The sequence below is a fragment of the Pundamilia nyererei genome, unplaced genomic scaffold (genome assembly GCF_000239375.1).
Source record: "Pundamilia nyererei isolate P.nyererei 1_Seehausen unplaced genomic scaffold, PunNye1.0 scaffold00066, whole genome shotgun sequence".
Classification (NCBI taxonomy): Eukaryota; Metazoa; Chordata; class Actinopteri; order Cichliformes; family Cichlidae; genus Pundamilia; species Pundamilia nyererei.
Genome location: NW_005187467.1, coordinates 1,314,743 through 1,336,652, shown reverse-complemented (window position 1 = coordinate 1,336,652; position 21,910 = coordinate 1,314,743). Strand labels below are relative to the sequence as shown.

Genomic DNA, 21,910 nt, shown 5'->3' with positions numbered 1-21,910 from the left:
GATTTTGCTTTCATTTGGCCACACGTGAAAGTTTGGCCTTTGAAAGTTTCCAGACCTCTTACATGAACAAAAGGCTGCGTAACAGATTAGAGAGTTGAGGAAAAACTTAAAGCATAATAGGGGCACTTTAGGTCAGCCATCTCCAGTGTCAAGTTTCTGCCACCATTACCATGGATACTGGATGAGCTTGCTTAAAACTAAAATATTTGGGCCTAAAGCCATAACTAATTTATGCCTGTTCTTTGTGATGATTATTATTAGAGTGTACTGCAAGCATGCAGAATATCAGGCCATACAGGTGAAGTTCCCTGCCAAAGCTCCTCATACAGACTGTTAGAACAGTGAATAGATAATTAATAATATCATCCTTACTGTCAAACTGTTATTTATAAATGCACTTGATCACTGTTCCATTCAACCCTCTGCAGAAGTTAATTTTGTTTGCATCTAGTTGGCAGTTTATTTTGTCTTTGCCATTTAAGAGCAACAGAGGCTAACTGGTCAATAACCATATTAATATACTGTAAGAGTATGCTTGCTGGTCTCAGGAATGCCAAGATGCACTTCAATTTTGGCATGCAGGCTGACTTTCTCTTTTCACTTTAATCTATCATTTGTGCTGAGTCTTGCAGAAGCAGTGAAGAGATTATTTTCACTGCGGGCAATCATTTCAGCTTAGCAGTGCATGTCTGGTAAGAGGAGAGGAAAAAAATATAGCCATACAAATATGCAAAGGCTTGTGTCAGAACCCCTAATGATAACCATACATGACTGTTGCCTGGGTTTCTATTAAATATGAGCCCAAACTATATTTAAAAGCTGTCAGGCATGATGGCAGGCCAATTATTTCAATGCAGGAACAAAGTTGGCTACATCCAAATCTACGACATGAAGAAGATGGGAAAGGCAAGATGACAAAACCTCGTTACGTTTGATTTCAGTGGTCATTTCACTTGAGTTAAGATTCAAATGGATTTGCAATGTAAACGTGCACTGAAAAAAAAAAACAAACCCAAAATTATTGTGTTGTGCTGATTAAAAAATAGAAATAAGACAAGAGGTGTAGTTTGCACGTACTCTCTCTCTAGAGACCATTAACAAAAGTCTAGTAGATAAAGAGTAGCATATTTCTGTTTTCCAGAACTCCCCATTCACTGATTTCTCTCTTTGGGCTTTGAAATGCCACACACTACAGCTTTGTCCCTGAGGAGTACTTTTGTTCCTGTATGTAAATTATTAATAGATATACATATTGCAGTGCATCTTTTTGACTGTTAGAAATTTGATACACTTGTACAAGGCATAAAGAGCACTACAATAATGTAACATAGTGCTTTAAATGCAAAGGAAATCTACCACAGTGGATATTTGCCAGTGATCGTAGTCACTATAAAACAGTCGTGAAATATTGTTTACTAAATTTCTTTTGTTGATCAATTTGCCTTATATTTTCATTTCGGTTTAGACCGTACATTTTGCCTTGAAGAAATTTTCACAATATTCTTAGAATAAACAGGAAGAATCATATTATAGTAAGGACAACTGAATGATCAGTTTCTAGTTCAACTCAAGTTCAGTATTTCATTGTGGGCTGGAACCACAGAATCCATTTTTGACCTTAATAAGAATAGCGTGGCCATGGAGTGCTAGATGGTATGGATTATTTCATTAAGATTTACTTCTTAATGTTTTTCTACCATTTTTACAGCTTTTTTATATTCTTTTTAATCATTATTTTTTACTGATACATGTAAGCAAGTGTTATGCATTATGACAGGAACAGGCTAAAGTAAACTACGTTTGTTTAGTGTATTATTCTTTTTTAAATTACCAAATTTCATTTTTGTATGATCTAATCATAAAAAGGCAAAGGCTGCCAGTGTAAGTTGGACTGGCAAATCCCAGGTGAATTGTGATTCACAAAGAGCAAGAGAGGAAAGGAAAGAGTGAAGAAAAGCCTGTCTCCCTGTCTGTTTGTTTGGTTTTTTTTTTTTTTAATGAAATGGATGTGTAATTTATTATCTAGAGAGATCATGTGTAAGCAGAAGAGTTGTGTATGTGTTGTGGTAGATTGTAAGCTGTAGTATGTTAAATGACAGCCTGACTGGGTTGAAAACACTGTTCAGATCTACTGTCAGGCTGTCACTGAGTTGACGTACTGTACTTGTAAAGATTTTTTTAACCACTATTATTACTACTACTGTAAGGCAGATTGCTTGTGTTAATTTATTAATTTATTGTATGTGTGTGTGGTTTTTTTTAGTTGATAATAGTAAAAAAAGAAAGAAGGAAAGAGAAAAAAACAACAACCATCAAACAAGGAATCTTCTCTCTACTAACACTGATGTATACAAACTGTCTTGATTTTGAAGCAATATGAGAAAAACAATGACAGTGGTATTGTGGTACAGTTAAATTGGAATACACAAAAATACAATACTTTGTTATTCCTGTATAATGGTAGGCTTACAATGTGGACGTAGAATAAAGCAAGAAGTGAAAGTTTGGTGTTAAAGTTCTTTAAATGTAAACCTCATCTTTCAACCACACTTTCTCCTTTAGTTGTAAACTGAACACAGTGGTGGAGATCTTACTGTCCACACACAGTAAACTGTGGCTGCTCCCTTTAGGAGGTCACCACAGCAGATCATCTGTCTCCATCTCAGCTTATCTCTGCTATCACACCAACCGCCTGCATGTCCACTTTCACTGCTTCCCTGAACCACCTCTGTCCTCTTCCTTGTTTCCTCCCCCCTGGCAGCTCCATCTTCAATGTCCTTTATGTCCACTATCCTTTCACTGTAAAAGTCCAGTCCAGCTTGGTCACTCCCAATGAAATTAGCATCTTCAACTCTCACACCTCCAGCTTTACCTCCTTTTGTGTGTGCCACTATCTCCAAACCATAGATCACAGCAGAACTCACTAGCATCTTGAATTGCTAGTAATACCAAAATAAAATACCTTAGAACATCTTCCAAAACAGAATATACAGACGTTAAATGTATGCTGCCCTCTGTTGTTAAAGAAAGCAGCTGCAGTCAAGTACTAATAAAACATTAGATGACAAGCTTCTTTGGGTTGTGCCCAAAGATGCATTTAGAACCAAATTGGAAGATGCAGATTATCGTACTGAAATACAGATATTTTTTAAAGGGTTTCTACAGGATTCCTCGTCATTTAATAAGCCTGCTACTTATTAAATAATGACTGTTATTATGCTTCAGGATCATTTTCCAGTAATGACCACTGGGTGGCCATGCCATTTCCCATAAAGAGAATAAAAATGATTAATAAGCAAAACATTTCTTAGTCAGCCAAGACCCTGATGAAGATTGGTTAACTGAATGACTGAGGGAGGCATCTATACATATAGGTAATGAAATATCCATCATAAAGAAGGGCCTAAAAGGGAGGGGAGAGTGTGGGTTGGCAGATTCGTGAGAGCGTTTTAGGTTTTAATCATATGCGTATGGGTTAACAAGTTGGTGGCCGCTAGTCTTACAGTCTGCCGCTATCAAAGCAGCCCCAAAGACAAATAGTTAATTTATTATACTAATTACACTTGGAAAAGGCTTCAGTGTTGAACGGAATCGATTTCTTCTTGAACTCTGTGTGGACTTCGCACGATCTCCCCATATTTGTGTGGTTTTCCTCTGGGTGCTCAAGCAGCTTCCTTCTGCTTTACAGAAACATGCATCCTGTGTGAGCGAGTTTCTGCGTGATTCTGTGGCTGTATCTTAATCTCCTATATCTCGTTCCCCTGAACCAGATACGATTAACTTCAAACAACAGCCGGTTAATGAATGAAAGGGCAATAAATTGCTTTGAGAAGGTGTAAAATCAAAACAAATATAGTCGAATGCACTTTTGTGATTGTTATATTTGAAAGCTACTGAGTACATTTACCCAACTTTTATTATTTACAGAAAGCTGAAAGTTACCAAAGATTTGAGGCATAGCGGGCTAGACACATAAGACAACAGTATAGGAACATGTCAGCAGCCAATCAGCTCATTTGAGCGGTTCTGTAGGCTCGCTTGGTTAGTTACTCTGCGTGTTAACTCAAAAAAAGATCAAAGAATACTTCTGGATTTAACTATTCTTTTCATGCTTTAGTTAATTATCTAAATATGTTTTTCATTTGTGTCTTTAAATACAGGATGAGTAAATGTTCGATAACATGTGTTAGTTGATTAGCTTGACCAGGTGGCAGACAGAACAGCGGTGCCAGGTTGACCCTTCACTGCTCCTTCGGTTAGACAACAGTGTTCAAATTTTTTAAATACATTATAAGATTCCCTCCGTGTCACCGTTCACGCCTTGCAAGACAAGTTCAGGCTTTTCTCCACTAGAGTGTGCCACTGGACCCCCCTTTTTTTAACCATACGAGTTCATGTCAAAAGCAGAATGTTCGTACAATAAGGGTCTGTGTAAGTAGCTCCGCTATTGCCTTCGTGTACCACACGGACAAACGATTGTCAATGGACTATTTGAGACGGATTTCAGTCGGCTTCTGCGACGACTGCCTGCGTTTAGGGGGTCTGGGTTTTTTGGGGTTTTTTTTTTACTTGTTTGCAACCAGATTCCTATCCGGATTGAAAGGAAAGCAACAAAGAAAAGGACTCATTTCGAAACAAACAAAAAAAATGCCGTGAGTCTTGAAGTTTAGTGGATTTCGTGTGTTTGTTGGTTCTTCTATTTTTGCAGCCGGTCGCTCTCACTCAATTTATAGTCGATAGTGTACTCTTGGACTTGGCGTTAACGAGAGTGGTACAATATTTAGATAAAGTAGGCTGAAAATGTAGCTACTCGGAACGTACCACCAGTGAAAGCGAAGTTGTGCGTGCCGTGGGTTTGAATTATCTAAGGGATTCATATTGAATATAACCTATTTATCTGTGAGCAGAGCTCCAGTCGTTAAGCAAGAGCGGATTCATTCCAGCTGCGGAGCCTTTCATGTTTGTAAATCATTTCACGTTTAATTATAAGCTGACAGAGCCTATCCCCCGAGGAAAAACTACTACAATTCTGTAACTTTGAGACTTTTAATGCATGTTTTTTAATCCACGTGGAGCATAGCATGATTTTACATGGAGCGTATCTTAATCTTTAATCTTTTATATCATATAATATCATAGTCCCAGTTTGACAAGATAATTGGCTCACATTTCAACACATATCATAGGCCATAGTGACTACTCTCCAGAGACTACAGCCAAGTATTTTTCTTTTTCACATGGGATCATTGGAAGTCTTCAGTACGTTTTCTTGTTTTCTTCCATGCCCGTTCTGTGGTCCACTGTAAGCACAGTGGACCTCAGTCTATAAACTTATCAGGGACCTGCGGGCATGGGAGAAGCGACCCCCGCTCAGTCTGCTGCAGGGACATACGTACCCATGTTGGGTGTTGGTTTAGGAGCTATGCCCGGTGGGGTCAGCAACGGGCCGGTGGTGGCCAGCTCAAGGGGCTCCACAGTGCCACAGCTGCACAACGCCATAGTTGAGCGTTTACGCGCCCGGTTAGAGACGTGCAGGAGGCACCATTCTACCTGCGCGGACCGCTATCAGCGAGGTCAGGCCGAGAGCACAGACCGGGAGCACGAGAGTACGCTTCAGCTGCTTAGCATAGTCCACCAAGGTCCTGGGAACCGTAAAGCAAAAGGTAGCCGGGGATCGAACCAGCAACCCCCAGACTACAGCAGGGCTAACGGAGAGCAAAAGGGGTCAGATGGCGAGCAGAAGATCCCCACACGCATAGCGGTGAGTTGCTGTTAATGTTGTCTGTCAAGGTTCTCAGTTATCCAGGTCATCGTAGTCTATGGAGCTTGGAAAGAATAGCATCTGGACTTCTTTAAGTTTCTTTGAAGACGATTCACCTCTCATCCGAGAAGCTTCATCAGTTCTAAGAGCAACTGGTGGATTGTCCCAGATTTTAAGCCCTACGGGAGTGTCCCCAAGAGGGTCATGGATCGCCTATTGATCTTCTACCTAATCACACAAGCCAAGGTGTGAAAACGGGTGTGGGCCACAATCAGCCAATGTTTCCGGTGAACCCAATGTGAAACCTCGCCCCACCCTATCATGTGATTTACTGAGGTCAAATGGCCCAGGATGTGAGTGGGCATTAAGGCGTCTGGGAAGGGATCTCAAAACTGGATTATAGATGGCAGACGGTTGGTGTGGTAAACCAGCGCCTACATTCAAAGATGGCCGTTCACAGTGGCTTCTTTCACTCCTCTTTCAAACCGTCTGTCTTCTCTGTCCAAAATGTGAACATTGGCATCCTCAGCATCCAGAAACACCTCTTTAAGAAAACCTAAAGAAGTCCAGACGCTTTTCTTTCCAGGCTCCTTAGACTGCCAATATTGTTGTGTTGTTTGTTTTTTAACATAAATAATTAGGACTATTACAATCAAGCTTGTGGCAGCGATGACAAAATTGATAACAATGATGAGGGTACCAATATGTTGTAATGGGGGTGAAACGCCTAAAGTTATGGCCATTCTCAAGGACCACAACATTGAGACTGAGATTTTTTTTTTTTATGCTATGTGAAAAATCAGCTGGGAGCTTTCCTTGGTAATAATGGATCAATAAATGTTTCTACATTGATAACGCTGCTGTCACTATCCATGAACAAAAAGTCCAAGCTTTTTCCAAACTTAGATGGCAGCCAAATGCATGTCAAAAACAGTCAGTAAGTTCCTGATTAAGGGGGCCCTTAAGGTAGATGACATGATACAGAAGCGTTACGCTTGTTTGCAAAGCAATCCATTTTGAGGAAATGGTTTTGGGGTCATTGGGCCATGGGGATGTTTTGCATTTACTGCAAACCTTGACAACATAACAACTATGCAGCTGATCCAAACAGAGGGATGCGGATGCATTTTGTGGTTTGTTTAACCCATTTAATATGCACTGTTATGTCATTTTTTTAAATTGTTTTTGTTTCTGAGTTATTCTGTTGAGATTGAGAACTGAGTAGTTGCATGACCTTGTGTGCCACAGAGAGTACAGGACAGTGTTTTCTCCCCTAACAGCAAAGCTTCACAAAGGACATAGGTAGGCAGGATAGGAAAACTTAACTGTGCTTTCTGTGTGCCTGGTAGTGCTGATAGGACTGACTTCCTGTATGGCATCTGTTAAGGGAGCAGTCACTGAGATGTGAGATTTATTTAGTTGTTTTCTTTCACTGGGCATGGGGGAGTTTAGCGTCTAGCCTATTACTTCCCAAGCAATAATGTCAAAGGTTGAAAGCTTGCAGACATTCTTTTTCTAGATGTGGTGAAATAAACAATATTTCATACATATATTTTATTTTTTACCAACAAAAATATAAAATGCATTAATGTTTCACGTACAAGAAAAGCAGATTCTCTGTGGTTTATAGAGTTAGTTTAAAATGCAGTTTACCTCTCAGCTTTTACATTTTCATGCTGATCGGTAGAGCCATGGCAGTGGAACACGATGAGAGACAAGACACAACTTCATGGATTATACTGGCTGTCTAAAAGAGGTCAGGGTACATCATTATCATGTACCGTTTCATTTTTACTGATCTTGACTCTGGAGTAACATGTTCTATTTAAAACTGATGAGTGCAGCAAGATAGTGAGGAGGAAATGAAGTCCTGGCGTACATGTTTATATCAACCCTGAGGTTAATGTTTTCGCAACGTATAATGATCGGGTGAAGCACAACAGCCGCTCTTGCAGAAATCCTGTTTAATGCCAGTATGTTGCATGTATACAGTCTATATATATCCTTATAACTCTTGCCACCAATTTATTTATTTTTTTAATTTATTATCATCTTTGGCTATAATAACTGAAAGCTGCTTCAAATATGTATGGAGGTTCTGCAGAGTTCACCATAATTCATTCTTCAGAATTAAAACGTAAGACATCTCAAATGACCACATCTGTGCGTGTTATTGAGTGTTCACATTGGAATTTGCAGTGGAAATGTATACTGAGTTAGGGGCAAACAACACAATGGATTATGACTGCTTGGGAGTGCAGAGTGAGCAGCAGCACTTAACAACAGTGCTCATTGAGACCAGATTAACAAAGGATATTCTTTTAGATGAAATTGGAGAAATTTGAAGGAAGAGACGAGAGCATACTTATCGACTCGGAAAATCGTTTTCCTTAATGCGTGGATGAACTCATTGAAAGCTTTTGGATATTCATATTTTAGATTGTTTCTTTTCATGGCCAGTTTTCCAATTGTTCCCTTCATACCTGTATCAGAAAATGTATTCAGCACAGAAATAGGTCACACAGTAGAGCTTACAAAACATTAGCCCCATATTACAATGAACAGACATTCAGTTTCATCAGATCAGGATCCAACAATCATCTTACATTGTCTGTCAACGATACAGATAGTGAGCACAAAAATGAAAGGCTTAACAAACAACCATACAGCCTCGAAGCATACTAGCATGCCATGTAATGCCATGTTATATTATCATGTGTTTAACAAATGGCTCACTAAGCACCTTCTTGATAGATTTGCCGGCCATGAAACTGTTTGAACCACAAGGTCCCCATATAAATGTTTAGAGCCACTGAATACATTTCCTGCATGTGTTTACTTTAAGTCAAACAGGCCTTGAAAATGCAGTAGGCGAAGGATGCCTGGTGATTAACAGTGCTATGTGCACAGGGAGGATTTTGTTATTACTCAGTCTTGTAGTGACAGATCTGGGAAGTATACTCATAGAGCAGCATGCACACAAAGTGCTCATATGCTGAGCTGTTTTCCTATTATTTTAAGCACTTGTGACCTTGTTTGTCTGCCATACAGGTTTTTTGTAAAAACTGTAGCCTGAGTCATACTGGTCAGTTAGTGGTTTGAAACATAAATCATGTAACCACAGCCAGCTCTAGCCAATGACTTCTGGTTATCTATCAATTTTCCGTGACTGTGTACTGTGAGTCCTGTAATAAAGGCAAATTCCCAAAATATTATTTTGGCTTTGTGTGCTAATTTGGCACAATTGCCTTGGCAAACTGAATAAAAATTGGCAGTTGTAGTTGTTTGGACTTTTAAATGTATGACATTTATTTTACAAGATAAAGAGGGTATGAGAAACCATGTCATTTGGACATTTTTAAAGCTTGGAAAGGAAGCTAATTTCCGCTCTCAGGGAAACCCTTTTTACTATGAAAATGGCAAACATGAGGGATTATTGGAATGCTGGGTAGAGGTTGGAAAGACTGGTTGTTTGCACTTTTCATGATGTTCTTAACTTGAAGATCGTCACCCCCTCAAAGAGGCTAAAGGATTGCAGAGTGATTAATAGGACAGGAAAGGAGAAAAAATACTAATCAAAATTTTGTTTGGTCTCTTAGGCTTTGAACTAATGTAGCTTTTGCGCAAATGCTTGTGTAACACTGTGCTTTTGACTTAGTGCATCATCTAGGATATCACTAATGCCAATTGAAGGTTTTGCAGCGAAATTGTTTCTCGCCTATTTACTAGTGCACTACTACATGGGTCAGAATTAAAATTTATGAATTTATAATTTATTGAGTTTCGAAAGCTTAAATATTGTCACAAGACTACAACTTCTGGGTAAGCAGATTGACAGTAAGCAGATTGACAGCTTGCTAAAAAAAAACCCCACAGAAAAGGAATACCTTGCACTTATTCGTGGTCATGTATGATGGAGTGGATAGTGTGTGCATGTGTGTGAATGTGGGGTGGGGTGTGTGCTGTGTTTCCTGGCATACCCTGTTTGGCTGTTGAACAGCCTGAATCAGATGCCGGTGGTCTGATCTCAGCCTGGCTCGGCAGTGATGTGAAACAATTAGCCCAGGTCCATGGGGGCCACCCACTGTGAAGCCCACAGCTCTACCCAACTCTGTGGATGCAGAAAGGGATCCGTGTTCATCCCACAGATCACTTCCATGTTGTCATGGATAGGTTACAGTCTTCTTTTAGAAATAGCTTGCTGCCAGTTGGTCTGAATGGTGAATTACTTTAAGTCCCCTGCAGAGCAGAATGGAAATTCTGTGGGTGCTGTTTATTGACAGCATGGCTACACTTTAAGCCTGATGTGATTACGCTTGTCTCATTGTGCAGACCGTTAGCTGCTAGATGAGTTGAGCATCTCATAGTGCTCTGATTAAAAGACATTAAGATAGACCTCCATATACTGTAGTAAAGCCATCTGTTAATCTCCTCCTTCTATTTGGGATTAGTTATCCGTCCAACTTGTGGTTCAATTCTACTTATGTGTAATACATATAAATATATAAAAAATGTTCTATTATTACTTTTTTTTTTTGTTGCTACAAGAAAGACATATCTTTAGAATTGTCATCATGCTCTTAAAAGATAGACAAAGCAGTTTAGTCAGTGGGGTGCTTACTGAGTAGTTATGTTATTTATTTAACAAATTAGTAATGTACCTTTTTATTGTTCAAATGCTAAAAAACTTGGAGGATTGAAAGGTTTTGGAATTCAAAGATTTTGGGTTGATGTAAAAGCTTAATCTAACAAAGGAAGAATGAGTTTAAAGTGATATATACTTGTATTACTGAGTTTGATATGCTCAAATGTTTCCCGATTAATCAAGGCAGTAATGTCTTTTCAAATGTATGACCTATTCATATATAGGTTTATGTCCTGTTTCTTCTTGTACAGAAGAGATCCCCACATTTTTGCATAGAAAAACATTAAAACAGCCTTTTTACAGTCAAACAGTCAGATTTACTGTCTTATGCAATAAAAGTTGAGACATGTAACACTATGTTCTGGACACTCCAGAGCACCGTTCATAAATTTTCAGCACTAAGTAGAGGTACTTAGGCACATCTTGTCCTCAAGGAAGTGGGATGTGGTATGTTAATGTCAAACAAGGCTAATGCTGTGGCTTCTCATTTGGGGGGGTGGTGGTATTAATCTAGGACATTTGTAGTTATATTTGTAGTTATTAGCTACTGTATCATCTTTTGGTTAAATTGTGCGTGAGATTAAAGTCTGCGGTAATATTTTAGGATAACATCAGCTTATAAACATTCTAAACAACTTATACATTTTGTGATCGTGATTGCTGTGTCCTCAAGGGAGAGCGGGATACAAGCGTCAACAAGTTCCTTTTCTAACAGACTATGGAGACAGCGGATTTCTAAGTGGCACAAAGAAAGTTCACAGATGAGTGTCATTTCTCAGAGGAGCTTTACTTATTAATCCCTTTGATTTTGTGAGTGTATTTATTGAAAATGCAGATTTTAATATCTTACAGTGTCATGATGTCAAGATATTCAGCACATCCCTAGTTCTAGCATGATGATGTCTGGATATGTCAAATTAAATTTTAAGTGGATGTCCAAGACATCCAATTTTGTGTTAAGTGCTAAGCAGTTTTTGTAGTGGATCTGTCACTGCCTCCAGGAGATCTAGTAGTATTTTGTTTTTGGTTTTTTGCTTGCTCTATCTGGTGTGTTGAGCCATGGTAGCTGCTGCTGACTACCCAGCTTCAAATAATCTTGTTAATGCCAGAAAACATGCATCACTTCCTGTGCAGCAGTGGATTTTTCCCAGAAAGGCCCTATGAGACACTCAGGTTTTTATGACAACAGATGCAGTAAAAGCTGAGTGAGCTGAGTGTAAGTTGCTAGTGTATCAGATAATTGTGAAGAGCAGTGAACATTTCAACCAAATCACTTTAAGTTGTTCAGTGCAGATATAGAGAAAAGGGTGATATTTGTAATGGTAAAGATGGGAAGTTATGAGGAACAAACAAAAAGAGACTTTCGTGTTTGGCATATGTATCAGATCCCTTTCCTACTTCCTTTAGTGTGAGAGAAAGGTAAAAACTTTTTATTTTTAAGAGGTTTTCAGAGTTTGGTCAGAATTCAACTTGTTTTTGTTACCATGACCTGGCTATTACCATAAATGAGTAACTGCAAATTTCTTTATGCTTCCCATTGATTAGATGATGTGTTAAAACAGGGAAAAAAAATCAAGTAGAATTAGATTTAAAAACAAGAGAGGGCTCACCAAATCTTGGTATCATGCAGCAGCAACGTGCTGGAAATAGTTGCATGTAAATCTAGGACATCTCTGTACCTGGCAACATTTGCAGCGCCTTCTACTCTTTAAATGAGCACACTTTTATTCTTTTCTGGACTAATTTATACTTTGTTATCCAGTTCCATGCTACCAGAGGGCACACAGAAGATAAAAATAATAATAAGAAAAACAAAAAAACATTATCGATAAAGAAAGACAGAAGTTTCCAAATACCTAGCGGGGCAGCCAGGATGTGTGTCAGATCAAAGAAATTTATGGCTCATGGGTTATGCAGCATCTCTAGGAGCAGTGTCTTAAGCGAACTTCACTCTCGCTATCTCATCCCACTCCCCTTCTCCTACATACTTCCACTCACACTCACTGACACCCAAATACACACACAAACAAAACCCACTCTGCCGCACGCGTCCTTATGTTTTATTCAGCAGCCTATGGAAGGCAGTGCCTGTCTTTGAAGAGTGCTGCAGAAATCATGTACTAAATCCATCTCATCCTTTTCAGTGGTTGATTCAATGTAAGTGTGTACATGCTCAGAAGAACATGCTCCATTCAAAGTCCAGGTAGGCCAGGTTGCTGTTCGAGGTTCATAAATGTCTGACCTTTTAGGATAAATGTTTCCTTTATTTGTAATGGAACCATTGCTGGTTAAAAGCCTTTCCTCCATAGACATGTGCTTCCTGTCCTTGGAAGTGGCCCCTGGTGTCAAGAAGAGCTTGCAAGGTAACATCTTTACCTTCAGTCACCATCCAAACAGTGTATAAATTTTATATATATATAATAGGCATCACCCTTGCAAAATCAGCTCCTTGGTGGCATATATTTTGTTGTGTTGAATCTACTAATTTATCTTTAGAGTAGTAATGAATAATAAGTCAGTATAAGTGTTTACTATTGCTTAATTTCACATTACAGAAATGGCTGTGACGTCACGTGTGGATCTCACTCAATTAGAACATTTTATTTAAGAGAAAACGAATCCATGGTAATTTTTTCATATGTGCTTAAATAATCTATTAAGCAGAAATTGTCAGTGTTTTCCCATAAGTTTCAGAACAGACACATTTCCCCCACAGTCTCATCTTACTATTAAATGGATATTTTTTGCAGCATTCACAGTTTGGTGCACCAAAGGGGGGTTTCTAGGAATTTATTTTTTTTTTTTTTTTTTTGGGGGGGGTCCAACAGTTGAAATCAGTAAATTTTATTAGACATCAAAGCTAAATAAATGCACATGAAGAAAAAAAAAATCAGATTGTTATAATAATCTTAGTGTACAGACCTCCTATGTCAATAAACATGCATTAGAAGACTCAGCTCCCCATAATAATAGTGTAGCCATGCAAGATTTAACAGCAAGATAATGGCACTAATAAAATACAGTCTGATTACAACAGTAAATATGTTTAATTTTGCTTAGTCACAGAAGTAAATACCAGCATCTCACATATCCTTTGTTGGCAGTTTGTAAAGCAAAGAAGTTGAACAGTGGCAGTGGTGCAAAACACTGTTCATCTTTCAAAACCTCCAAACTTGCTGTTTTCCTTCTGTAATCAAACCAATATCTTTCCCTGCATATAACGGAGCCACCATGAGCCACCCTTTTAACCCCAGCCCTGGTGCAGCTTTTATGTTTATATTTATTCAAAAATGTAACTTGCAATATAATGCATTCACATGCGCACTTTGCCCTATTTTCGGATCTCATTTTGATAGTTGTTTTAATTTTTCTTGTTGATATGTCAACAGCAAATTAGACTCTGCAATAGACCCTTGTGAATTTGTGTAGATACTCGTTCCATGTTCTGAATATAAATTACCGCGGTACTGACTGTGTTCATGCAAGTGAACATTTCACTGCGTCGAAATACCTCCATTCCCAAAGGGTTTGGATTAGAGAGTCCCCACTGTATCCCTTTGTTGTTGAGTTCTGCTTTCAGCATGCTCCCAGTTGTTACCAACACATTGTTTAAATTTCAAGCATTATGCCGACCTCGGGATACAAAAAATCTCATCTATGCTGTTGAAGTCATTGGGGAATTTTAGAAGGACTAATATATTAGTGCTCCGTTGTAGCTATTAAATCCACATGAAAACAAATATTTCATAGCTTTTCATCATCTAGAATCTAGACATAAGAGTAAGTATCCAGCTTAGGGCAATCACTTAGCAGGCAAGGACCATGTTTATGTGCTTTTGTATCTTCAGAGGGGCCTTGTAGAGGTATCCGTTCATGCCTGATGTGATTTCTTCTGCTGAGAGAGCTCTTTGAGGTTTGTCAAGTTTTTCCTGCTTGACTTAATTGAAGGGAGGGTAGGATTGTGTGAGTGGGGGGGAGAGGGGGTTGGGGGTAATGCCTCTGAGTGTCTTTCCACCAATACTTTGCTACCCAGTGCTGAAACTGGAACCCTGTGGGAACAAGCTTGTTCAGGTGTATTTCATGTGCAGTGCACTGAAAGTGAATTGAGGGGAGGAATTGCATTCAAAGCGAAACACAAGCAGTAGTTTGTTACCTTGTTTACAGAAGAACAAGGCTTAAAAATAAAAGAGTATTCTTTAACCTAGCAATATTAGCATTTGTTTTTGGAAGTTACATTTTGAGCAAACTTTAACAAGTGTGATGCTTTTGTTGTCGACACTTCTGTGTTTGGATAAACAGGAGCTTATCTACAACTGTTCTCACACTTATCTGACAATCAGCCACCTGATATGTCAGAGTTTCCTGGACTTGTTCTAGCTTCTGTTGTAAACAGATCTGATTATCTCAGCTGCTATGAGTGAACTGGGTGTGGAAGTCCATTTATGTTATCAGCTTAACACAATATGTTCTTCTTCACCTTGCTGAAACTCTTTAGTCTAGCCTTAAAATACTTGATAGGTTTAAAACGAAGTCTGTTTATTGGATGGAATCATTTGAAGCTGAACTAAAAGAACGAAACTCACTCGTTTGCTAAGCAACAGTTGCTTATATAGCAAAACAGCTATATTTTCAGCAAGAGTCTATTCTCACCAGGGTCATTACCCTCTTGTGGAACTGAGTAAGTGGGCTCCTGATGTCACTGGCAAACCCCTTACACAGAATGCTGGGTTAAACTGGGAGGGGGAAGGGCCATGCTAGATCAGAGTTCAGGCATGTTTACATTACAGCTCAGGATATTTCTCAGAGCCCGGCCAAGCTGCTGAAGTTCCCAGGCTCCAGAGTTGCAGAGTGCTGAAAAGAGGCACAAGCGTTCACTTATTCTTCAATCCCTCACTCTCCTGTGCTCTGGGGTCTAAGTCATAGTTCAACTCAATTTGCATTGTGCTAATGTTCTGTTCTTTGCTATGGCCGTCCTTTGGGGAATATTATACATGTGAAATACAAGAGAAGTGAAAGTCAACAACTTAGACGATGTTGTTAGCATTGTGTTAGATATTAATATCAAGAATTAAAAGCAAATTTGGCACATGCAAAAAACAGCACATTGCATTTTTATCTCCTTATTTTAATCAAAAATGTGAATTTTCTTTTCTCAGTAGTTTTAATAAAATTATTTAACAAATTTAACAAGGGAAAGCTACATTTTATTTTTTAGTTACACCACTTACTTTACTTTTCTTTAATATCACACTCTTTTAGATCATATTTATGTAGCAAAACATACATATGGTTTAAATTTTAGCATTGAAATAAAGGATAGTTGGCTTGTTAAGTCATTCCAGTGTGGTATTGCAGGATTTTATTTGAGGATTTTTATGTTTGGCAATATTACTTCGCCCTGTGTTATGGAGCTACCAGCTAGATAAAACGGTATAATTACTGTGGGAACTTTAAAACATGACCATTAACATTAAAGTTCCCTGGATATTATTCATTGTTTAGAACACTTTGTTTGGATGTGGTTTGGGAACATAAACTGCTAAAAGAAAGTCTAACTGCAGTTCAAACTAGTCCCTATAAATTTACCCAGTTATTTCAAAGACAAACGTATAAGACCAAAATTTCTGTTGTTAACACCCATCACATGTTTGACTTTCCCACGTCTCAGACTGCTAGACCAGCTTGACTAGCGCGTCAGATAGAGGTTTAGAGGAGGAACATAGATGGCCTTGTTTCTTGCCTCTGCTCCACCAATAAAGCTGAGAAGTGGCAGCTGGAATGTTTGCCTTATTGCTCTGCTGTGGTGAGGTGTCACGGTGCTGAGCTATGCTTTGGCGCCTGCATGCTCTCCACCTTGCCTAGAGGCGCACAGACGAGATGTGAAACCAGGGGAGGATCTCTGATTTCCCTCTGCCCTGCCCTGTTGAATCCTCCACGGTATTGTTTTAACATACCTTAAACACTTCTTAATACTTTGCTTTATCTTTAGGTCTATTGCAAAAAATTAGTCCAGAGGCAGATGATTCTAAAAATGGATTAAATGTATAACATGTTTTCCAAAGAGACTCTTATATCTGCTGTTTGCAGAACTAGTGAATGAATTATGTTTTCTTTCCACTAAAGGACTACAGGAAGGATTATGAACAGAGACATGGAATCTCACACTAAAATGGACACTCAGGCCATAAAAGAGCCTTACTTTGATGATGGATTGGAGGACATCTGCTTTAAACTTCAATTTTTGTGTAGGACTTTGCTTAATGTCAGCCAAATTGCTCAAGTCATGTAGGATAACTGTGGCCATTGCCTTGATTTCCACAAAATATACAATATGACAGCAGTTTGGTGTATTTACTGCTTAAAGAAATATGAAAAGGAATAAAAAAGGGGAAGTTCGGGAAGGGGATTCCTGCTGTCTAAGCAAGTATTTTCATTTTCTTCTCCATAAGGATACTTGCTACGGTCCAGTATTGCTGCATTTGCCTATAAAACTTTTATCCAGGTGCTAGGAGAACAACCTCCTGCTAAATGTCATCAAGACTAAAGAGCTAATCGTGGACTTCAGTACAAAGCAGGCAAGGAATTACAAGCCCCCGATCATCAGTGGTGCACCAGTGGAGAGTGGACAGCTTCCGATACCTGGGTGTCCACATCACTCAGGAACTATCATGGTCATGTAATATCAACACTCTGGTCAAGAAAGCCCGCCAGCGTCTCTTCTTCCTCAGAAGACTCAGAGACTTCCATCTGCCACTGAGGGTGCTTAAGAACTTCTACTCCTGCACCATCGAGAGCGTCCTGACGGGAAACATCTGCACCTGGTTTGGGAACAGCACCAAGCAGGACAGACGAGATCTGCTGGTGGTGCGCTCGGCCGAACGCATCATTCGATCAGAGCTTCCTGACCTGCTGTCCATCTATACCAAACGGTGCAAGACCGAAGCCAGGAAGATTATGATGGACCTCTCCCATCCCAAAAATGAACTCTTCTCACTGTTGAGGTCTGTGAAGCGCGTCCGCTCCCTTAAGACCAAAACAGAGACAATGAGGAGGAGCTTCTTGCCCCAGGCTATTCGGGCCCTGAAGCAGGTGTAGGACATGACTGGACTCTCACACACTCTGTTTATCTGCACACTTCTCATAATTTCTTTCTTAAATTGTTTATATGCACATTCTATTTTTATCTTTATAACTGACCTTTAACTCTTAGTTTAGTCTCTATTTCTTGGGTTAAATTCTTAATTTATTGTTTACATCTGTTAGCCTTTTTTTTTATTTAACTGTAAATTTCAAAATTTTTTATTTAATGCAGATTAAAAAAAAATTGTACTGCAAATTTCTAAATTTTAAATTTGTGAAGTTTGTATAACTATTTAATTTCTGTTGTGTAGTTTAAAGGTCAGGCATTGTACAGCAATAAGCATTTCACTACATGTCGTATTGTGTACGATTATGTGTGTGACAAATAAAATTTGATTTTGAATCCTATCGTTCTCACTCTAAAAAATACAAAGTGTATTTAATCTGGTAAAGCCATATGGTGAATGTTGCTTCCAGAAGATGAGATTGCAATTAGGAAAAAGTGTATCCTGTAAGTCCATATGATTAACTTTGAGTAGATCCAAATAAAGCAAAACATCTCTATGTGGCACACGTGGCAATTTAAAAAGTTCTTAAATATTTCTGACTGCATTTGGTACCAGGAAGTTAGGTCAAGTGCTGCCTAAGAATGATAATTAATCAATCAATTATTAAACTTTTGGATCAGTTTTACATGCTATTAGTACAACGTATTAAGAGCATACCAACCGAAATTCTAATAAGATGAAAGAATATGATCAAAATACAGTTAAAAAATCAAAACATGAAATACTTCACTTAGTAGAATATTACTAGAATGAGTTCTCTCTCATTTTCTATCTTTTGTGCGGGGGGCAGGTTGATTGTTCTTGTAAATGAACATGGCAAGTGATCATTTAGCAAGTAAAGGCTCTTTCTCCTGCCCTCCTGCTTGCAGAGAAAAACCGTGATGCTGCATTCTTTTCATAGCTGATAGTGAGAAAGTGGGGTTATTATGTGTGCGCATGCACGATAACAAGGAGGAGAAAGAGAGAGTGAAGAGAACATTCCTTTCTCACTCCCACTCTCTACCACCACACCCCCATCGCTACTCGCTGCCACCCCACCCCCAGTTTCCTTCCTGTGCTTTTTTTAGAGTCTATTGGATGTTTTTCCCACATCCGGCAACAAAGCCGACCTTTTTTATGCCATAATCTAACAGCATGGTGTTCTGCGGTTCAGTTATACACGGGCATGGTCAAATGTAATAAATTCATTGACTTTAAATAAACCACTGTTTCCTAACTTTAACTCCAGACTGCTTAGGTAGCCTTGCAAGGTTGACTTTGACTCTTAGAGAAGAGTTTGTCGACTACTGCAGAATGTATTCTGTAATCACTATCATGTGACTTGTACAGTGCTACAGTACAAATTTATGGTATTAAAAGGGGGATTATGAAATAAATGAATTACTGTATTGGTCAGATTGTGGGCCGATATAGATAGTGGAATCTGGGTGTATGCTGTTCAGTATAGAAAACAACCCCATAATTTTCCTTTCTCAATAGAATCCTAAGATATATGTATATCGACTGATATATTGACCTGAATTTGTTTTGCCTTAAAATCGGTTTTGGCATCAACCACAAAATAAAAAAACAAGGCAGCAAATAGAAAGTAAATGAACAATTGCACATAGTTTTTCAGATTATTTCACTGGTAGGTCATTTAAGTGTCTTGGAGTCCTTACCACAATTCGTCTATAGATTTAGTTTGTCTCAGGATCTTCAATCTTTTCACATAATCCCAGACCTCTGATGTGATTTTGGGATTTGGGGTCCATGGGGTCTTCTGCTGGACTTCTTGTTCGTTGTGTGCCCGATGTTCTCGTACATAATGGCCGTGCTGTTGAGCTACTTTTTCTTCCTCCTGATAGATGGAACTTCAGATGTATCTCTACTCAAGCTGCAGAGCTACATCTGAAGGATGATAAAATGACACCAATGCAATACTTTGTCCGTATTACAGTAAATGTTGCTCGCAATACAGTCTGTGTTTACCACAGAAAAAAGCAACCCTCATGGTGGACTGCTGACTTGCAGAATATACACCGATACACTGATATGCTATTATATAGACTGATCTATTACTGCATTTCCTAATGCTCTTGTTAGTAGTACATTATCTCGGAACAATCTTTCAAAGCTCTGATTAAAATACTGACACACATGTCTGTTTGCGTTTATCCCATTGTCATTCCCATTGAATTAATTCCCCTGCCAAGAAGGAATTTCCCAAACAATTGTGCTGCCTTGGCTTAGTTTGTACCAACAGGCTCATCTGTTTTGCCTGAAGTAGTCAAAGTGAAGAGGAAAAAAACAGCTGTCTAGTCAGTGAAGAGACGCCTTGCCAGTTGAGCTGTGAAATCCACAAGTAAGCAGGATAATCTCTTTCACCCAGACCAAATATTATATCCTGTGATGGCAATTTGAATCATTCAATGCACACAACCTTGACCTATCAAGGTGTAATTTCATGTGACAGCAGCATAAGGTACGGTGAGATATCCTAAATCTCATCACACTGGTGCTCGGTAGGTATTGCCTTTTGTTTGAATGTCACTTTCCACCTGCAGTATATAAAGGTATATAGGCAGCATTGTCACATATTTACATAACTGTGTGAGGAGAAACAATGCAAAACATGTTTCTACTGTCAACTTTATGGTAGCAGGGCATTATTATGATTTACTAGTTTATCTGCCATGTGATAGCTTCAGCTATGATATTGCCTATGAGTTGGCATAGGGAGCAGATTCTGTTCAGCTCTTTTTATCAAATGCCACATGGCTCCCTTGCTGGAGGTGTTTTCTTTTTTATTGTTCAGTCGATTTAGTTGATATTACTTGAACATTTAAAGCAGTTTGCTCTTGATGAACTCCACTTCAGTAGCAGTTAAACTGTAGGTTTTACGAGATGTTCTTTCCTAAATCTAATTTGCAACACTCATCAGTTCTCCCCACTGATTTAGTCAAACACATGTGATCACATGATTACCTGTGCATGTGGTTGCCTTGTTACCAAAGCCAACTTTAACTTGAGGCTAGAGGCTCAGTATTCAAATTTCTGCTGCTTTTGGAAATTTTGTCTGCTCCACCAAGCCGTCTCCTGCTTACAAAATAATTTGGCAGATCGCTGCTACAGCAGTCCTCAGTGCTTTTCATTATTTAATCTCATGTCTGGCAGAAAGACTCGGGTGTCACTAGCATGGGCTCATGTCTGTTATCACATAATAGAGATCTTGACACCCTTATAAGCTTGGTGTGGCAGCACACGGACCAGTTCTACACTTGCTGCAGGAACTGGTTGGATTGATTCTCCAACTCCCAGTCACAGACAGTGACAGATGTAGCTTCAGCGTGTGGAAAATGAAAACGAGTGAAGCCAGTGGGCAAATGCTTTACACCTGCATTCTTTCTAATGGCCAGAAGGGAAGAACGCCACACGTCACAAGTTTATTGGTTTTAATGAATACAGCACAGTGCTCATTTTGTAAATTATTGTCCCAGTTCTATAAGTGATAAAGAATGGTTTGTTGTGAGGTGAGACTACCTTGTGACTGATCAGTCTATACTGTGAGAACACAATGTTCCTTACTTTGTCAGTCGCATCCAGTTTCAAAACAAAAAGATGGCAATAACCAAAATCCTCATGTTGAGGTTTAACTAACAAATGGTAGCACAGTGTCCTTGTCCATCTTGTATATACTCTATATGTAACATATCTCCCAGCAAGCAGAACAAGTACTGCTGCAGTTACCTGCAATTTAAGACAGTGAAATTGGACTGTGTCATTGAGATAAAAATTGTAGGGTGCAGCTTGTGTGTGTGGTGCAGGTATTACTCATGTTTTTAGGATCTGGAAGTGTTGCAGCTATTACTTATTGGGACATAAAGCAACCCCTAATAATGTAAATAATTGAGTTGTATGATGAGGACAGAGTGTTGCAAGGTTAGAATTAGGCTTGACAAGTGGTATTTATAGTTGGGCTAAGAGAAAGTCTCCAGGCTCCTGTGTTTGTGTAAACATGTACTGTATACAGTTGTAGTCGGATTTAGACATTTTACTTCTAAGAACTGTTTTGACAATAGATTGATAGGATGCCCAGAGGTGTTTTTAGCTTCCCACAATTGTCACAATCAGCATAAATCTGCCTAATCAGCCTAAAATCTAAACGGTTGCCTTTTGAATGAACCTCTGCCATCACATCATGGGAAAGTACTTTTTTTCCCACTTGGACAGATTACCTTAGACTGTCTCTCACCAGCGCTGACATGTAACAAGACCTAAAGCGCTGGTATACAAGGCCTACTAGACCAGTCCTGTGACTGCACACACACAAGAGCAGCATGCATGCAGAAACTTGCGCAGAGATCTAGGCTTTGC

The 21,910-nt window shown here is 39.0% G+C and overlaps 1 protein-coding gene across 1 annotated transcript in view; it reads left to right on the top strand.

Annotated features, from left to right (window-relative positions):
* Positions 1-4,437: 4,437 nt before the first annotated feature.
* Positions 4,438-21,910, top strand: part of maml2 (mastermind like transcriptional coactivator 2) — a 33,439-nt gene continuing 15,966 nt past the window's right edge. Inside the window, exon 1 of the mRNA XM_005735943.1 lies at positions 4,438-5,761. Coding sequence (XP_005736000.1) covers positions 5,351-5,761 — 411 coding nt within the window. The 5' untranslated portion in view covers positions 4,438-5,350. The remainder of the gene's footprint in view (positions 5,762-21,910) is intronic.